The sequence below is a fragment of the Leishmania infantum genome, chromosome 17 (assembly GCF_000002875.2).
Source record: "Leishmania infantum JPCM5 genome chromosome 17".
In the NCBI taxonomy this organism is placed as follows: Eukaryota; Euglenozoa; class Kinetoplastea; order Trypanosomatida; family Trypanosomatidae; genus Leishmania; species Leishmania infantum.
In genome coordinates this window covers 336978-354211 of record NC_009401.2, presented here as the reverse complement: position 1 = coordinate 354211, position 17234 = coordinate 336978, and the positions used below count along the sequence as shown (strand labels likewise).

The following is a 17234-nucleotide window of genomic DNA, read 5'->3' as shown; positions in this document are numbered from 1 at the left end:
CTATTAGTGGGGCCGCACACGAGCCATGACTACCTGCCTCTCTTTGATGCGCTGCTGTACATGCCAGCTGCCCTGCTGCGGGAGGCGCGAGAAGTCGTGCAAGAAGCGGAGGAGAGCTTCACCAAGCCTTGGCGAGTGCAGGATCAGCAGCGCGAGGACACGCTTCTTCACTTGCTCAACCTGCGCCGCAGCAAGCTGGCCGCGGTGGCGCAGCTCATAGCGGAGCTGCGACAAGTGGATCGCCAGCTCCTGCACATTACGGAGGCCAAGGCGCTGGACGTAGCGAACTGGCGTTATCAACAGCGTGAGCTGCACCGCAAGATCGAAAAGCTGCACCGCGGCGCCACAGCGCTAGCCTCGTGCTTCGCGTCAGCATCGTCTTCTTCGACCGCTTCTGGGGCAACGGATTTGGCTGCGGGGAAGTCGCAAGCGGCCGCTACAGCGTGCCCATCCTTGTCACACACGCAGTGCGTGGCCCAGAAGGAGCTCGCCAAAGTACGTGAAACGCTGCAGATACAACTCGCGCAGCTGGAAGAGGAGGAGCGTGCGTCTGCGCAGCGGCTGGAAACGTGGCATCGACTACTAAGCGGGGTGCCGTGGGGTGGCAACGCAAGCGGCGACTTCAGCTGTACAGCAGAGACCACCGGGGGGGAGAAAGATGGTACTCAGCATGTCAGACCGTCGGCGGCAGCACCAAGCGCTGCTGCTGCAGGAATGATACATACACCTGAGCATGATCCACCGCCTCAGCCTTGCAGCTACTACTCAGAGCTCTGGCGTGTCTCCGAGGCTGCGGCAGGCGTACCGCTACAGCAGGAGCAGCAGCAGACGCCGTCTCTTTCCGCATCCCCAGGGACCAACACTGCCGTGGCGGACCGTGGTTCACCGCATCCCTCCGACGCTGAGGTAGTGCTTCTGCAGCATGCGCTGCACAACATCAACGGTGCACTGCGGCAACGACTCCTGCACGCCGCGGCGGCGTCCCTAGCCTCTTCGTCCTCTTCCCAATCACCCACAACAAGCCACCACACATCCGGCCGAGAGGAAGCGGCGGCGACCAGCGTCACTATTTCGGGCCTCCCACCGCTGCCAGTTGCGACGCCTCTGCGCAGCATGCAGGATTTTATGAAAAGCCCCAGCGGTAACAGTGGCGCTGTTGCCCCTTGTGCCCAGCAGAGCGCGGCGCACCCGTCAGAGAGGCTCCCTGGCAGCGCCAACGTCGCTACAGTAGCCTACGCCAGCCAGTCTGGGAAGGGGCAGCAACAGGAAACGTCCCCTCTGCCGAGATGTACCGAAGCAACGGTACTTGTCGCCCCGGCGGAGGCAGTAGCCGCAGGAGTAGCGCTTGATGCAGCGGAGGAAGCTCAGCGACGCGTGTGGTGGCAGTCTCTGCAAGCCCGAGAGCAGGCGATGAAGGACTCCCTCAATCAACTCCTCCAGAGTGCCACGACCACATCCTCGCCGCCGTCATCAAGAGAGCGTGGCAGCGTCGACAGCGCCGACGGCGCCGGCAGGCCGGCCGGCAGTGCCATTTTCAGCAGCATATCAGCATACCAGCGGAGTTTGGAGAGCCGGTAGAGGTGAAGTAGGTGCGCGGCACCCCAACGCCCGGATCCCTCGTCAACCCCACCCCCTCTATGTGTGAGCGTGTTCGTGCTCGCTGGGTGGTGGTGGTGGTGCTTCTTACCAGTTTTTCTCTTGGCTTCTGGAATAGAGGAGTCCACTGCATCTCCGTCTCAACAAGATCTCCAGCTTGACGGCTCACCCTCCCCACACCCCTCCTCTCGGCCTTCATGACGCCGCCGAATGCCCCCCGCCCGCTGTACCATGTTGCTCGTTGGAGGGAGAAAAGAAGGCTGGTCGAGGTGCCTGAACCCCTTTGTGCAGTGCCGCCAGCCATGTCATCTCAGTCCCTTTCACGGCCCCCCTCCCTTCCCTTACCCTCCCCCTCTTATCGTTCACCCGCCCCCCCCCCTTATTGCCCATCTCTCTTTGCCTCTTCATCTCCATTCCTTCTCCTGTGGGCAGCGCGCGAGCCGCTCCGCGTCCTGGCAGTGCGACGTCGGGTCAGACCTGTGTGTGCAAGGTGTGCAGAGAGCGCGCAAGCCGCTTGTTCTCTTGACGGAGGGAGGGGGTGAGAGGAGGTGATGGTGAGAGAACGGCCCTCCTCTTGCGGCCGTCCTGGACGATACGAAATCGGGCGCACATCAGTCCCAGCAGCATCGCTGGTGGTCGGAGACACACGAGATTTGCGCACGCGCAAAGCAGAACCCATTTCTCTCTCCTCGCAAGGAGAGCCTGTCACGCAGGCATGCTGTCGACGACACCCGTGCATCGCGCCGGCCTCCTCTCCACCTTGATTGCGAATGGCGCTCTCCATGCGGCGCACCTCGCCTCCATGCAGACCCCTGCCGGGGCCCTAATCCTCTCTGGATGCGTCTTCCGTTGCCTTGCGATGCCCTTTACCATCTACGGTGACCAATGCCTGCACCGCGTAGCCTGTGCTCTTCCAGAGCTGCACGATGCGCACAAGGAGTACCTCGACATCGTCGACCACCCGCGTGCGATCGCGTGGGAAAAGCGCGTGGCGGCGCAGAAGCTGAAGAACGACCGTGACCGCATCTTTCGCAGCTTTCGCACCAACAACGTGAAGATGACGGCGCCGTACGCGGTCGGCTCGGCGCTGTCTCTGTACTGCCTCGGTGTGCCGGCGCAGCAGATAGGCACGTTTTTTGTGCAAGATGCCGGCATGGCAATCGTCAGCCCGCTCGCCGTGTCGTGCATGGCGGGCGGACAGCTCAGCTTGGCAAGCACAGCCACGACCTCCGCTGCCACCCTCTTCACCGTCGACCCGACCCTTGCCCTAGCAGCAGGCTTAACGTGCTTCAACGTGCTTCGGCACCTCAGCCAGCGAGTCGGCTTCAACGATCGGCTTGATGGGTGGATCAAGAAAACGAAGCAGGCGGTGTGCCTTGGCCTGGGACTCGTCGCGGCGAGCTCGCTCTTGGCAGGCCCACTCACGTATGCGTTGGCGCTTCCAGCCCTTCACTTCTTTCCTCCGTACCTGGCGCCTGTGTGGTTCGGCATGAGCGCCACTACGGCGCTGAAAACGATCCTCGTCAACGGCACCGCACCCGGTCAAGCCATGTTCCGGCTGCCCTCGTACCCGCCACAGCACGGCACCTACGGCGGAGAGAGCACTGCCGCGGGGCACGAGTACCGTCTCGCCTTCACGGGCGTGGACGTGGAGGAAACACGCAGCGTCTGGCAAACGCAGAAGCGTATTCTGGACTACGAGTGCGATGTCCGTCTGCATCGATTTCTGAAGCAGATCGGGCTCTTCAGTGATGTGGACGAGCTCGAGTACGAAGCCGACAAGCTGAAGCGCAAGCGTGCAGTGGCGCGTGAGCGGCGTCTCGCCCACACTGTAGCGAACGAGGATGTGTCTAGCAAGACGCAAGCCCCCATACGCCGTCGCACGATGCACGACAGCAGTGGAGAAGCGCCCCAGGAGGCGGATGAGTACAGCAGCACCTCCTCTCGCGAGATGGTGGCGGTGCAGATGGAGCACGCGCAGTTGGAGGAGCTGCGAGGTCGGCAAGCCCGAAAAGCCGCACGTGAGGCCGCGTGGAAGCAGCGTCATTGATGCTGCAACGCGGAGCGGTGGTTGTCCTTGTTTCGTTGTTTCGATAAGGTGGTGAAGCGAGAGCCGAACCAACGTACGCGCCTCTGTGTCTGGCGGAAGTGTCGATTGTGTTTTTAGGGATGAGGAGAATGATGGGAGGGCGAGCTCGAAGGAGTGTGTGTGTGTGTGTGTGTGTGTGTGTGTGTGTGTGTGAGGGTGTTGATTAGAAAGACCCATCCGCTCCCTCGTTCGCGCTCGCTCTCCCATCATTCTTTCCGCAGCGCTTTCCCCCTCACGGTCTGCCCACCGCTGTCGTTGTCGTCTGTTATCTCGACTAGGCTGCGAGCTCCCATTTCTTTTGCTCTGGTGCATCACACAGGGAGAGAGAGTGGAACTGCAAAGGAGGATGGCACTTCGACCGGGAGGCGTGTGCGCTTCTTTGCTCTTTGATACGTAGAGGGCGGCGAGGCAGTTGTAGTTCGGTCCACAGCAGCTGCCAAGTACGAAGGTGCAGCAGTGCCCGACGAGTCCCAATAACGTCGAGCTCCCCCCCCTACTCACCCACACCTCTTGCCGCATTCAATGTGAAAAGGCAGACGGCGGTGATGGTTTAGGAAGAGCGGCACGTTGCGCGCCATAGACGGCAACGTCGTGAACTGTCGTGACGTCTTTATTCTCTCCTTCTCTCTTGTCTCTCTCCCTCTCATTCTCTCGGCAACGATCGCCGTCTCGCGCACATTTTTTTTTTGTGGGGGTCCTGCACGGCTTTCTGGACTTGTCCGTTGGTTGGTCGTGTCATCAGGCTTGCACGTCGCGTACAAGATACAGTAGCAAGCTCTACCACTGGGTGTGTATATACAGCTTCTGGTGGGGTGCGTGTGGAAGTGTTTTGTAGAAAAGTGTGTCCGTGCCTCTGACCGAGTAGAGTGGGTTGGCAGTCCTTCTTGTAAGATTAGCGCAAGAGATCGAGTTCAGAAAGAGCGAGCAAGCGATACCCAAAGGACGCCAAGGCACAGTGGTCAGCGCTGGCGCCTCCCCCTCGCGCGCTCGCTTTCTCGCTCCACGCCTCTGCCCGCTTTCGATGTGTTGATCCTCTAGCCGGACCGATACACACGATCCCCCGCCCACTCAAGAACTCTCCGTCGCCCCCTCCGCTTCTCGCTCTTCTTCCCTTCGGTCTATGCCTTGGGAACGAAGTAGACATACACATCATAACACACACACACACACACACGCCTCCTTTAGATTATAAACTCATACATGTGAGGCGACCCTCCCCCTTCCCTTTCCTCTCTTTCCCCTTTACCTTCTCTATCTCCAGGCACACACGCACAGACACACGCAGACGTACCTCCGTAACTCGCACGGGCGCGTGTTGCATTATGGGTGTGTAACGAAGGTAAAGCGCGTTAAAGCATTCAAAAGACCGCCCCCCCCTCTTCCTTCCTTTTCATGTTTTCTGTGGAATGTGTGGTATGCCGGGTTACTGTTGACCGTTTCCTTATAGCTTCTCGACTCCGTCTTCTATATTTTGTTCCCGTCTGTGTTTGTCGACATCATTTCTCTGTTTGAAATCTCCTCGTCTCTCTCTCTGGTATTCATTCTCGATTTCTTTCTTCGCAGACCTTCTTACACTGCCGTGTTTTCCCCTCCTCGTGACCAGAAGGCGGTCACTTTTCACCGCCGTGCGTTTTCTCGTCTCTATCATTGCCCTCCCCTCCCCTTTCTCTCATCCCTCGCTGGGTGCGATATCAGTGGGCCAACTTGTATTTCAAGTGAGCTGCGCCTTTCGAACACACAGACGCGCGTACTGCGAGAGAGGAGTAGAGTTGCTATAGTCTCGGCACATACACAACCAATCCTCGTCGCCGCCGCCCCCCTTTCCGCGTCTTCTCTTCGCTTTCCCGCCTTGGTTCTTTTTCGCAAAGATTGCATACGTCTGTGTGTGTGCGTGCGTGTGCATGTGAGCAGCCTCCCCTCCCTCTCTCTTTCTCTCTCTCTCGCTGTACGACTCCCCTGTGCCGTGGGACGCACTGCCAGCGAGTGCTAGCGAAAAAGAAGGCGGGAAAGTACACCGAGTCGCCTTTGCTGTTCCGCTTCCATCACGGCTGTCGCTGCGCTCTGCTGCGTTCGGCGTGAGTCTGCGTGTCGTTTCCTTTTTTTTTGCGTATTCAAGCGAATGCTGTCCTCCACCGACTCGCCGCGGGCGCACACGTCGCCGACGGAGAGCCGCGCTGCGCCTAACGGCCTCACTGAGGCTGATACCGCGTCTCCGACGCGTCGCGAGAGTCTTGTCCCGCAGCTGGCACCCTCCTGCGTCATCACCCCGCTGCAGGGGAGTGCGGCGTCGCCGAGAACGCTCAGCTGCAGCCGTGGTAGCAGTGAAAAGCACTTAAATGAAGCAGACGCGTCGCATTTGCAGCACCCACTGTCGCCCAACGCCCTTTCTACGCAGCTCACCCCGAGCACCCCGGCGAAGCAGCGACTGCTATGTCGAGGCGCTCCTCCGCCATCGTTGCAGCAGCAGCTGAGTCCAGCCCTGCCATCGTTGGCACGGCGCCTCTGGAACCAGTTCCCTGTACGCGAGCACCCTTCCCCCCCGCGAGGCAAGAATGCGAGCGATGTCGGAGCAGAGGAACGGGCCGCCGCGCAGTTTTCAATGTTGGACGTGTTTAATGTTGGAAATGACGCCAGTCCGCAGCTCTCGACGCTCCTCGGCTCGCCAACGCGGCGCAGCGAGAACTCCCCTGCACTTGAGCGGGTCGGCTCATCGCAGTCGTCTTTGTTTTCGACGCCAATGACGCGTCGTCTGCAGGGATGCATGACGAAGGAGTCCCCCGATTATCGGGCGCTGCCAGCCCCGCACACCTCACCACCCCCACTCACCTTCAGCACGGCGGATCTGGCGAGTGTGGACAGCGACAAGCGAATGAGGAATGTGCACAGGCGCCAGGATGGCTGGGTGAGGTCACCCAAGGCGGACTGCCGCGCCTCCGCTTGCCGGCAGCCGCACCCTGGTGGCCATTACTCGACCCCCGTCGCATCCCTTGCGCCGCCGCCAGTGCCGCAGCATGGCAAGATCTCTCCCCACGAGCCCACTCGTGCCGCTTCAGGTCGCACCGCCAGCCGGTCCATTGGCCGCAAACGTGACGGGTACACACGCTCCATTGCGCGCTTCCCATCCGTGTCAGCCGCCGCTACTCCCTTTCGGGACCTCGATCAGCACCTTCCATCGGAGTCAGCATTTTTCCCCACCAGCTCGAGCGAGGGCCGGCCTCACAGGTACACTGTCTCCCCTGCAAAGCCAATGTCGCCGATGAGAGAGAGCAAGTCACGCAGCACCGGCCGTAGTCCATCTTCTGATGCAGTGGGTGGTGCACGCCACTTTTCCAGCTCTGTAGAGAAAGCATCGGTGTTCAAGGAGCTGTTAGCTCTCGATCATGACGTCGTTTGTGCCTCAAGTGAGGCAACCGCGTCGTCGCGGCGATGCGGCCGTCGCCGCTACAGTGCCAACACGAGCCCCCCGCATGATGGGGACTACATCGGCGATGCCTTGACAGCGTCGGCAGATCAGCGGATGTTTCTGCAGATTAAGAGGCAGTCGAAATTCTGGCCCTCTGACAACACCAGCTGCCGTTTCAGCAACGCCGTCATCGGGAGCACAGCCCGCCGGGGCGTGAGGCGCAGCAGCAGCAGCCACACGGCAGATCAAGGCGGCCGGTCAGCTTCCTCCATGCCTCTCTCAGCTGTGATGGGGGTAATTCCACGTGAGGATTTTGTTCACCGCTTAGGTGGCGATAGTATGCAAAGCCTCTCCTCTCTTCCACAACTACATCAACAGCAGTTGCAGCAACTCCCTGCTTCTCCCTCCGCCCCCCCGTTGCCGCGGGCCAGAACTCTCATGGCAAGTATCATGCACGACCACGCGCCGTGTTCTTCTCTCAGGCCGCCGGAGCTGACCCCGGCAGCGATGGAGTGGCGCGAGAGTGCAGAAATGCTGGTGGACTCTTGCTGCTACACTCCGTCGATCGTCGTCGAGCAGCAGCAGCAGCAGCAGCTTCTTTTAACCCCGCTGATGGACCAACCGGCGGAGCACAGCACCGCCAGTGTACAAGAGCGTGGCTCTTTAGGTCACCGCGTCAGCCTCTGCAGTCGGCACCGCAGGTCCGTAGCCAACGGCTCCATCTCCACGGCTCGCAGCAGCAGCAGCAGCAACGCGAGCAGGCGGTGCAGCTGCAGCTCTGCGCCACCGGCACCCGCGCACGCAAATGCGGAGTCGTCTATGTCCTTGAAGGTACCCGCACTAGTACCACCGCCGCCGTGGACGCCTAGAGACGCGCTGTACTGGATGCGAAATCGGCTCACGCTGCAGGAGCAGGAAGAGATTCTGGGGTACGACGTGGTATATTACTGCGGGCCTCCCGGGCAACCGCGCACGGCGTGCGGGGTAACGGACCGCGCAACACCTCCGCCTTCATCCCACCACACCTCGAAGGAGACTGCAAGCGTCAGCAGCCTTCCTAAAAACAAGGAGGAAGTAGTATCTTTCACCGCCCCATCTTCCTCGTACTTCCCGATCACCCTAGGCATGCACATATGCTTCCGTTACGAGGTGCTGGAGGTGCTGGGGATCGGCACATTCAGCATCGTTGTGCGCGCCGTCGACCACGCAGCCTCGCCTCTCTCCCCTGAGCGGCACTGTGCGTTGAAGCTGATTCGGCGCGAGTTGCTATACCAGAACGCGGCACAGGCAGAGTGGGCCATCTGCGAGCGACTGAAGGAGTGCTGCGCAGCGATGCACCCCTGCAGTGGAAGCAACTTTAGGGAGGACGCAAGCGGGGCCGCCGCCGACTATCGGGCCGGGGCATCGGTGCATCGCAGGCCCTCCGCATCGTTGCCATCAGCGCTGCCTTGGCTGTCCATGGCGGACCAGCGCACGCTGCTCTTCGGCTCGGTGCTTACCCCACGCAGCCGCTTCGAGTACCGCGGCTACCACGTCATTGTCTTTCCTCTCCTCGGCTTCAGCGTGCGCGATGTGGTGGAACTGCGACGCGAGTCGCGAGAAGCGAAGGCTGGCCACGCCGTAAGCGCGTCCTCTTCCCTGCTGCTCGCTAGTGCGCCACCCTCGCAGGCTGGCGGCCAAGCGGCGGGGACATTACCGACCAAGGTCGTCGGCAGCGTTCTCGCGCAGCTCGCACATGCCCTTCACTTCATGCACCACTGCGCGCACGTCCTCCACGGCGACATCAAGCCGGAGAACATCGTATTTGTGGATCGCTCTGTGAGCGGCCGCAGCAGCAGCATCAACGGTCATCTTGCCGAGTCTGGTGGTGCTGCGAGTCAACAACCCCCGCCGCGCCCGCCTTCGCAGCAGCCGCTGCTCCAAGCCCCGCTCCCGCACAATGGTGATGCCGGTGCCCTCCCCACCTCGCTCAGCATGCATCCTTTCCATCGGGTGTGCCTCGGTTTCCCGTCGTCGTCGCTCTCGAACACAGCTGCGCCTCCGCCTCCCGTCACGCACAGTGGCACTGTGCCCCGCCGCTCTCATGCGACTGAACACCTGGAGAGGCGCTTCGGCGCGGACGTTGGCGACCGCGAAAGTCCCAGCAGCAGCACGTCGACGTGCTCCTCGTCTCTGCCGTGTCTGAGGGCCCCGCACCCGCCTCCGCGGAACATTGAAATCGTCGACGGCCCTGATAGAGGCGCCACGATTATGAGCTGTGGCCACAGTGTGCAGCACCCTGGCGGCGAAGTGGCGAGCAGCTCCCAGCGGTGTCCCTCCGGTGGAGATCTCCACGATCAGTGCATCACCGATGGTGCCTCGGTTTCGCTTGCAGGACGCTCGCTCTGTATGACAGGCAGTCGCACTGGTGTTCTCACCCCCTCACCGCACTCGACGTCAACGGGCGCAGGATTAGTGGAGGGGTCGGTGGGGTATGTGGCGGCGTGCACGACCCTTAGCGAGGCGCCGCGCTGCAGTAGCGGGAGCAGCCGAGAGGTAAGTCCTAGCTACACAACCCGCTCAGGCCACGACAGTGGCGGTGGCGATGAGGCAAGCAGCACCGTCACACCCTCGGCCCTCACTCGGCTGACTTACGCGCTGCCTCACGCAATGGCTGCATCAACAGCTGCAACGACCTCGTCGCGGATTGCCCTCATCGACCTTGGCCACGCTCATCACATCCTCCCTGGCACCACCGCCACCGCCTTCCCTCTTCAGTCACCGTCCTACCGCTGCCCTGAGATGTCTCTGCGGCTGCCGTACACCACTGCCATCGACATGTGGTCGGTCGGGTGCGTCCTCTACGAGCTCCACACGGGTCACGCCCTCTTCCCCGATGTTTGCGACGACGCGACGATGCTGCAGTCGGCGGTGCGGGTACTTGGGATGCCAGACGCAGCCTTTCTCACTACTGTGAAGACCTGCTGGAGGAAGTATAAACAGCACAAAGCAAGCACAGTCAGGGCGTCCGCGCGCGCGCAGGGCGATGTGACCTCATCGGACACCGGCTCACAGAAAGTGCAGCTGCACTTGCGTCAGGCACACCCGCAAGAGCGGCGGCTAGCTGTAGATGGCGAGGACGCGAACCAAGACGAGGAGGCCATCATTGTAGAGCGGTGCTGGCGCGAGTTCATCCAGGTGCTGAATGATGCCGCAGGACATCAGCGAGAACACGAGCGACGTCTCAAGGGCCAACAAGAGTCGAGCACGCCACCAGTCATGGAGAACTCCCAGCGAAGCCCGAGGGGAGCAGCCTTGCCTCTCCAAAACGGCAGCGGTTGCACGACTACGTGGGAGACGGCGGAGCAACTGGCGCTGTTGAAGGTAATGTTCCCCGGTGGACAAGTTCACGAGTCCGATCAGTGTTTCTTCTTGCCAAGCAAGTGTGACTGGCATCGGTATGCGTGGGTGGACTTCTTGTTGGGCTGCCTCTACTGGGACGCTGGGGAGCGGCTCACAGCGACGGAGGCGCAGGTCCACCCGTATCTCGCATCCAGCTTCTCTCCTGAAGTGGCAGCCGCGACGGCTGTGACCGCCAACAACGCTGCTGCGTCGTCGGGGATGGACAGAAAGGACGCAGTGGATGATACAACGATGAGCGCCTCCGGTGTCTCCGCTGCCTCTAGCGATGCCGTTCCGCGAAGGGTAGTGGCCCCCACCATACGCCCCACGCACTGCTCGGGACTCCACTACCTCCGGCGCCACCCTCTGACGGCTCGCCTCCTCAATTCAGCGGCAGAGGCGGCCAGTCAGCCCAGCAGCCCACATGGCAGCGACTCCACCGCCAGTGACGACGCAGCACCGCTCTTGGCACCCCTCCTGATGAACCCTTCTGCCATTGTGCTGTTCGAGCTCCCCTCTAGCAACCGTGCGGCACCGTCAGCGCGCATGTGGAAAGAGCATCAGCAGCATCTGTCTCACTGCTACGACTCGGCTCTGGACATTCACTCCATGTTACAGACCCCGGCCGAGCGACTGGCTCTGTCACCGTACCACAACAGCGATCACCGCCGCAACCTCTTCGACCGCACGGGGAGCTACCCGTTCCGCGTCGTCTTCTCCGAAAGTGACCAAGGAACGGAGAGTTCCGTCGTAGTTTCCGCCGAGTCGTCCGTGCGCGGCAACCTCGCCGGCACGCAAAAGCCGCGCAACGACGATCAGACGTCAGCGGTGATGGTGCTGCCTCTCAACTGAGACGCTCTCGTGGCCAAGCAAAGATACCGAAAGACGACGACGACGAGGCCACCTGCCGTCTGTTGTGCCTCACGCACATGTGCACGCGTGAGTGTCTTTCTGCTATACCTTGTCTACGCATGTACAACGGCGCGGAGCACACGAATAATAATAGCAATGAGACACATTGAGAGCAATCAAACAAAGGGGGAGAGAGGAGAGAACCCCACACACACACACACACACACACGCACACCGATGTATCCCCTACCTCGCCTCTTCCCTCTCCCTCTCTCACTCGGCGTGTGCGTGTTTCGTGCGGGTGTCCCCGTGTCTTCTTTGAATCCGCCGTCTCTCTCGCTCTTACGCCGTTCGTCTCGCTTTCTGTGTGAGAGTTTGTGTCACTGCTTTTAGCCATCCCCCTCCCCCTTCTTTTTTCTCGTTTTGGTGGTGGTCCCAGTAGGCGATGATGGTCACTTGTTTGGGTGCCTCCTCTGATCTTTCTCTTCGGTGTGCTCTTTCCTTTCTCTGTGCTTGCCCTCATGCTTTGCAGGTTGGACTGCACACATACACACACACACTTTCTCTCTTTCCGTTTTCATTGTGCTCGATATACCCCGAAACCTCTGTCTATCCCTTGCTTGCGATACCTTCTGGATGGCCTTTGTATAAGCTCAACTGGTCATGGTCGTCGTCGCCGGCGTGTGTGTTTGTCGACATGCGTGCGGTGCGTGTCATGTTCGCCTTTTTGAGGGGTGGTTTGCCTTCTTATGTGTTGGCCTCTCTCTTGCTTTCTCTTCGATGTTTGTTGCGCCTGGAAACCAAAACGGTGAAGTGTCGCCTCATCGTCCTCTGTCCCTCTTTCTCCCTGTGTGTGCGTGCGTGCGTGTGTGTGTGTGTGTGCGTTTAAGGCCACCTTCTCTCTTTTCGGTCTTAAGAAGCGTGCATGCACACAAACGCATCGACAAGCAAAGCATTCACAAGCAACCAGACAACAAGAAGCAGGCGATGCGGAGGTGGTATGAGGGAGTAACATGGATCGGCAACTGCTGCCGCAGCTGTCCTGTTGCTCGGCACCTCGTCTCCCTCTCTCTCGTGGAAATCCCCGCCGACACGTGTCCTGTGCCGTTGCGCGCCGCGCCAGCCCCTCTTTCCCGTCTTTTCAGCTCTCTCTCCCTCTCTCTGTGTTTTGTTGCTTGCGCCTACGATGCGTCCCCACCCCCCATGTCATCGGTCACCTACACACCCAATAAGACACACGCTCTGACCGTGGCCACGTCCCCCCCCCCTCCCCCTTGCTCGGCTCCCTTCGACTCCGCGTGAACGCCGCAATAGCTACCCGCACAATGCACCAAGAGCATATCCAGCGGCTCACCTCACACGATGCCGCTGTGCTGCGTGCCAGCCACGAGTTTCCGACCTTTACAGACGCGTTTGCCCGCGTTGTACAGGTCGGACTGCCAGAGCTGGAGGCGGAAGTTGGCAGGATTCCTTCTTCATATAGAGTGAACGATGCCTTACACGGCGTGGCGGTGTCGCTCTGTCTCCCAGCACTCGCGTGGGACATCACGCGAACATGCGTTCTGCCCGTCACGGACGAGTTGCGAAGAAGGACAGAGGCGGAGGTAGCCGGTGATGTGGCAATCTCAGGAGCAGAAGGCGGCACGGAGAAACGAAATCACGCCGCACTACGACCTGATGGACTTGAGCTCTTTGGCCGCCTAGCCGCCATCTGCGCTGATGTCTCCGTGAGTGTCTGCCTGGAAGTGGTGGAAAGCGCCGCGGTGCAAGGCGACGGTGGTGTCGCCGCGCGCCCGTCGGACGAGTCGCCGCTCTGCCTCCTTGTGCCGGAGACGCGGTGGCACTGTGGCCAGCAGATACCCCTCGCTGAGAAGCACGTGTGCGGGCATCCGTATACGAGCCGCAACCCTTCATGTCGTGATGGTGGTGTTTTCTCTTCTCGCGACCGTCTCCCGGATATTAGTGGAAGAGCAAGGGAACGATGCAATCTCGTGCGCCTGATCACCGTGTGTCGAGTACGCGGACTTTTCCATAACCTGCCAGTGCGCCAGACCCCTTATGTAGGACTGGTCGGCACCTGTAGCTACGGCGTTCTCATCGGCCGCAGCAGCGGCGGTGACGACGTTTCGTGGAAGACTGCGAGTGAACGCGATCGGGGGGGGCTCTTTCGCCGCCGCACCTTGTGGGCCTGCAAGTCGGCGTCTGCCATGCGGGCACGGCGGGAGGAGCAGCAGCACCTCGTGGCGGTTGTGTTCCAGACCGCGGTGTGTGCTTTGCTGGCACCGCTGTATCTGACCGGCAGACCTCTCGACGCAAGTGGAGGCAGAGACGCGTCGCTCGCCCGGTGCTCTTTCCTGGCGCAGGGTGCCTCTACCTTCTCTGCAAAGTTGATCGTCGAGTATGACTTCTGCGGGGACGCGGGCGCTGCCCGACGTGCGCCAGCTGAGACACTCCCATTGCGCCCTCTTTCGCTCTCTACATCGCTTCGCTGCGCCTCTGCCCCGCGCACAGGTCGTGCTAGCAGTGGCATACACCCTGACTCCGTAGCAGCGGCGGGACTGCGCGTGGATCGTCACGGCTTGTACAGCGGCGCTCTCCGGGTGCGGCAGGCATCACGAGAGGTGGACATTGGCGGAAGGGCAGGACGCCGACTCACACGAGGCGAGGCGACGGCGCGTCGTCTGTGTCACGCATTCGGCATCTCGGTGCCAGACCCCTCATCTGTGTCGTCACCGTCCGCCACCCGTGCCGATGCGCGTGCGCGACGATTGTGTCCATCTTCTGCGGCCGCCGCGAGCCGCGAAGGCGGTGCATGGACCCCGGAGGAGACGACGGCAGAGGGAGTGTTGACAGAGGTAGTGGTGCGGCCTGGACACTTTGCAGTTCTCTTCGCCACCCCTCCCCCGCTGAGCGCCAGCGCCTTCCCTGCCCGCCAGGCACCGAGCGCGGCAGAGAGCCTCAGTTTTTCGCCGCTTCCTGAGCGCCACATGACCTTCTTTATGATACTCGTGCGAGATGGTCAAGCGCATCCTCCAGAAGACGATGGCTGTCGCGGAAGATCAGTTCCTCCGTCTTCAGCGTTGTGTCCGACGCATTGCCGTGTGCTGGAACCTACGCACTGGGCCTACGGCATTGTCGCTACCAACGCTCATCGACATCACCACGGCGCACATCCGCTGCCAGGGGGGCCGATCTCAGCAGCAGCAGCAACAGCGGTCCCAGTGTTTGTGTTTGTTGATAGTGCGTACGTCCCTGCCCGTATCTCCGAGGCCCGACAACGGGCCCGACACGGAGTTTCGGCACAGCAGTCTTTTGTGCAGCTCTACGACGAAGCACTGCGGCGCCTCACTAGCAGTTTGCGCGGGAGCGAGAGTCAGAATGGCCCCCTCAGGGACGACGAGAAGATTCTGCCGGCCCAAGCAACTCCTCCGCACACGACCACGCCGGATCCGCAGCAGCAGCAGCCCTCTTGCGTCTCACACCATGTGCTTGCAAAGCAGGAGGCTGCGGAGGTGCAGTTACGAGTGCGATATCTCTGTCAACGAGTGCTAGAGGCCGCTGCCGTTCCTGGGACGCAGTCGTACGTGCCAGCGCTGCTCTCGAAAAGGCGCAGCGTTTTGACCGCGTCTTCGGAGGGTGTGGCTGGTCGCACTGGAGCTCTACATCACGTGCAGCTCAACCCCGCCTCGCTGCTGTGGTTGAGCGCTACCGATCGCGGAGTCAACCCCACGGCAACCGCGCCGCGTCGCACCCCCGTCACTCTCGACCGCAACCTGCACCGCATCACCAGAGAGGAAGAAGCGGAACAGGCCGCACTGCGCTCTCGCCCTCCTTTGGAAACAGCGCCATCCTCTCGCGAGGCGTCTGCCACTGCACATCACTCACCGGCTGTTCAGGCCTCCAACACGGTGGAAGGGCTGACGCGAATGCGACACCTCCTGGACACGGGGCGTGGGAGTGCGCTACGTCGACTGCCCCGCGCCTGCGCGGCACCGTGTCCGTGGATGCCAGAGAGGGGAAGCAACAGAGGTGACGAAAGCAGTGGCTTTGATGCGGCCGAAGGTGCCACAACAACTGCCTCGGCCGGTGCCATACCACCCATCACCACTGCCTTCTCAGCGCGTGTGTCGGTGCTCCAGTGGGCACGCAAGTTTCTGATCATTGCTTCCCCTACCACCCCGCAGCGTGCGTCCAAGCCAAGCTGTGGCCCTGCAGCAGTGCTTCCTCAAGGTCCCGTATGCCGTCCTCAACCACACGCGTTGCAGTGGTGGGTCGCGGATCAGCACGCGGTGCACGAGCGGGTGCGGCTAGAGTTCTTTCTCTGCTTTGCTGACACCTACGTGTGTCACCCCGAGCTGCCGCGTGGCGTGGAGCGCGCCGCGAGTGAGTGCTTGATCGCCGGGTCTGGCACGGTCTCGGAATGCGTGCCTCGTACCTCCTTGCCGCTGACCCCCCACGCACGGAAGGCACTCGAGCGTCGGCACCGCGTTGCACAGCTGCTGTGGTCGCACGCAGTCACTGGTGCCGCATGTTCGCCAAGTGCGTCTTCGGCGGCGGCTTCATTCTCTGTGTCCCTGCCGGCCGAGTGGCGTCTGCGTGTGACCGCCGTGGAGGCACATCTGCGTCAGTGGGGATGGCGGTTCCATCACGAAGCTGTGGCAGCCGTGCACCGAGGAGAGATGCAGTGCAGCAGAGCCGTTGCCTGGGCCAGCGGCGTGCGTGTTGGCCAGCCCGCGTATTCACGCACATGGCCCGCACTGGCCACAGCGATTGTGGCATGGCCGTGCTTGAAGGTTGAGGGGGTCGTTCGCCATGTCACCTCTATGCAAGCGCTGCGGCAAACGGTGGAGGAGCTGGAGGCGGTGGGCGCCGCAGCGACTGCCGCATTTGACAGCGCCTTCGTGCCTCCGCAATCTGCTCTCACAGATCCCGTCTCTTTATGCTGCCGCGGTCCGGGGCCATCACAAGTGCCGTGCTCCTCGTCGCCGTGTCCGCTGCTCATTCCCTCGGTGTTTCTCGAATTCTTCATCTCCCGCTCCTGTCGCGGGGCCATCATGTTCGGCGACGTTCTTCGCCCCACCGCGGCGCGCTCTATGGTGTCGGCGCTGGACTGCGTCGAACAGTACTACGTGTGTTCGCACGGCCGCCCCTCCTTCACCCACCTCACCCCTGCACACTAGCGGGAAGCGGAGGCTCGCGCGTGCCTTTCATTCTGTGGAGTTGTTGCCTCTGCTCTGCTCATGTCTGCTACGTCAGCCAGAAGGCTGATCCGATACGACGGGGCGACAGACAATCAAGCCAGCGCGCAAGCACCACTGGCCCCATCGCAGCCGCCCCTCCCCTTCTCCCTCGCTCACCCCCTACCCCCCCCCTGCGTCAGGGGAGGACAAAGCGCAGCGTTCGGGCACGAGACAGAAACGGGGCCGGTGGATGGCGTGCGTTGGCTTTCATGTTGTGCTGCACGTTCACGGGGCTGATGCGCCTCCTCATTGATCGGTGGCCGTTGCACGCTGCCTCCTTCCCCCCCCCTCCTCCGCCCTCACTCCTATACTCCATATCCTGTCTCCTCTTTCACGGCACACACGCATACACGGACTTCAACGCGCAGGAACGGAAGAAAGGGCGGAAGACAAGGCGGGGGACGTGAAGCACATCCGCACACGCTTACGCCCACACATCTACCCCTCTCCCACGCATAGACATACACAAGACAACACCCCCGCTATAGAGCCCTCTCTATCAGTCGTCTCGCTTTCCATATAGAATGCGCACACGCACACACGCGTCCCTCTTCACCCAATCTAAGTCGCGTTATTCATCGCTTCAACACACGTACACAGTTCAAGCCACAGCTCGCCTGCTGAACAAGTGAGCCGTGTCCAGCCCCCTCCCCTCCTCCTCTTTCCCTCCTCT

General features: G+C 61.4%; 4 protein-coding genes across 4 annotated transcripts; all 4 read left to right on the top strand.

Moving 5' to 3' along the window:
* Positions 1-60: 60 nt before the first annotated feature.
* On the top strand, positions 61-1578 carry LINJ_17_0830 (conserved hypothetical protein; the record flags this gene model as incomplete). The annotated part of the gene is made up of 1 exon (XM_001464705.1): positions 61-1578. One exon carries the CDS (start codon positions 61-63, stop codon positions 1576-1578), a length of 1518 nt encoding a protein of 505 aa, XP_001464742.1.
* A 733-nt stretch (positions 1579-2311) lies between these two features.
* Positions 2312-3646, top strand: LINJ_17_0820 (conserved hypothetical protein; the record flags this gene model as incomplete). Its single annotated transcript, XM_001464704.1, has 1 exon — positions 2312-3646. The coding sequence occupies one exon, from the start codon at positions 2312-2314 to the stop codon at positions 3644-3646; it is 1335 nt and encodes a 444-aa protein (XP_001464741.1).
* Positions 3647-5804: 2158 nt separating this feature from the next.
* LINJ_17_0810 (putative protein kinase) lies at positions 5805-11321 on the top strand (the record flags this gene model as incomplete). The annotated part of the gene is made up of 1 exon (XM_001464703.1): positions 5805-11321. One exon carries the CDS (start codon positions 5805-5807, stop codon positions 11319-11321), a length of 5517 nt encoding a protein of 1838 aa, XP_001464740.1.
* Positions 11322-12646: 1325 nt separating this feature from the next.
* On the top strand, positions 12647-16501 carry LINJ_17_0800 (conserved hypothetical protein; the record flags this gene model as incomplete). The annotated part of the gene is made up of 1 exon (XM_001464702.1): positions 12647-16501. The coding sequence occupies one exon, from the start codon at positions 12647-12649 to the stop codon at positions 16499-16501; it is 3855 nt and encodes a 1284-aa protein (XP_001464739.1).
* Between the last annotated feature and the right edge of the window lie 733 nt (positions 16502-17234).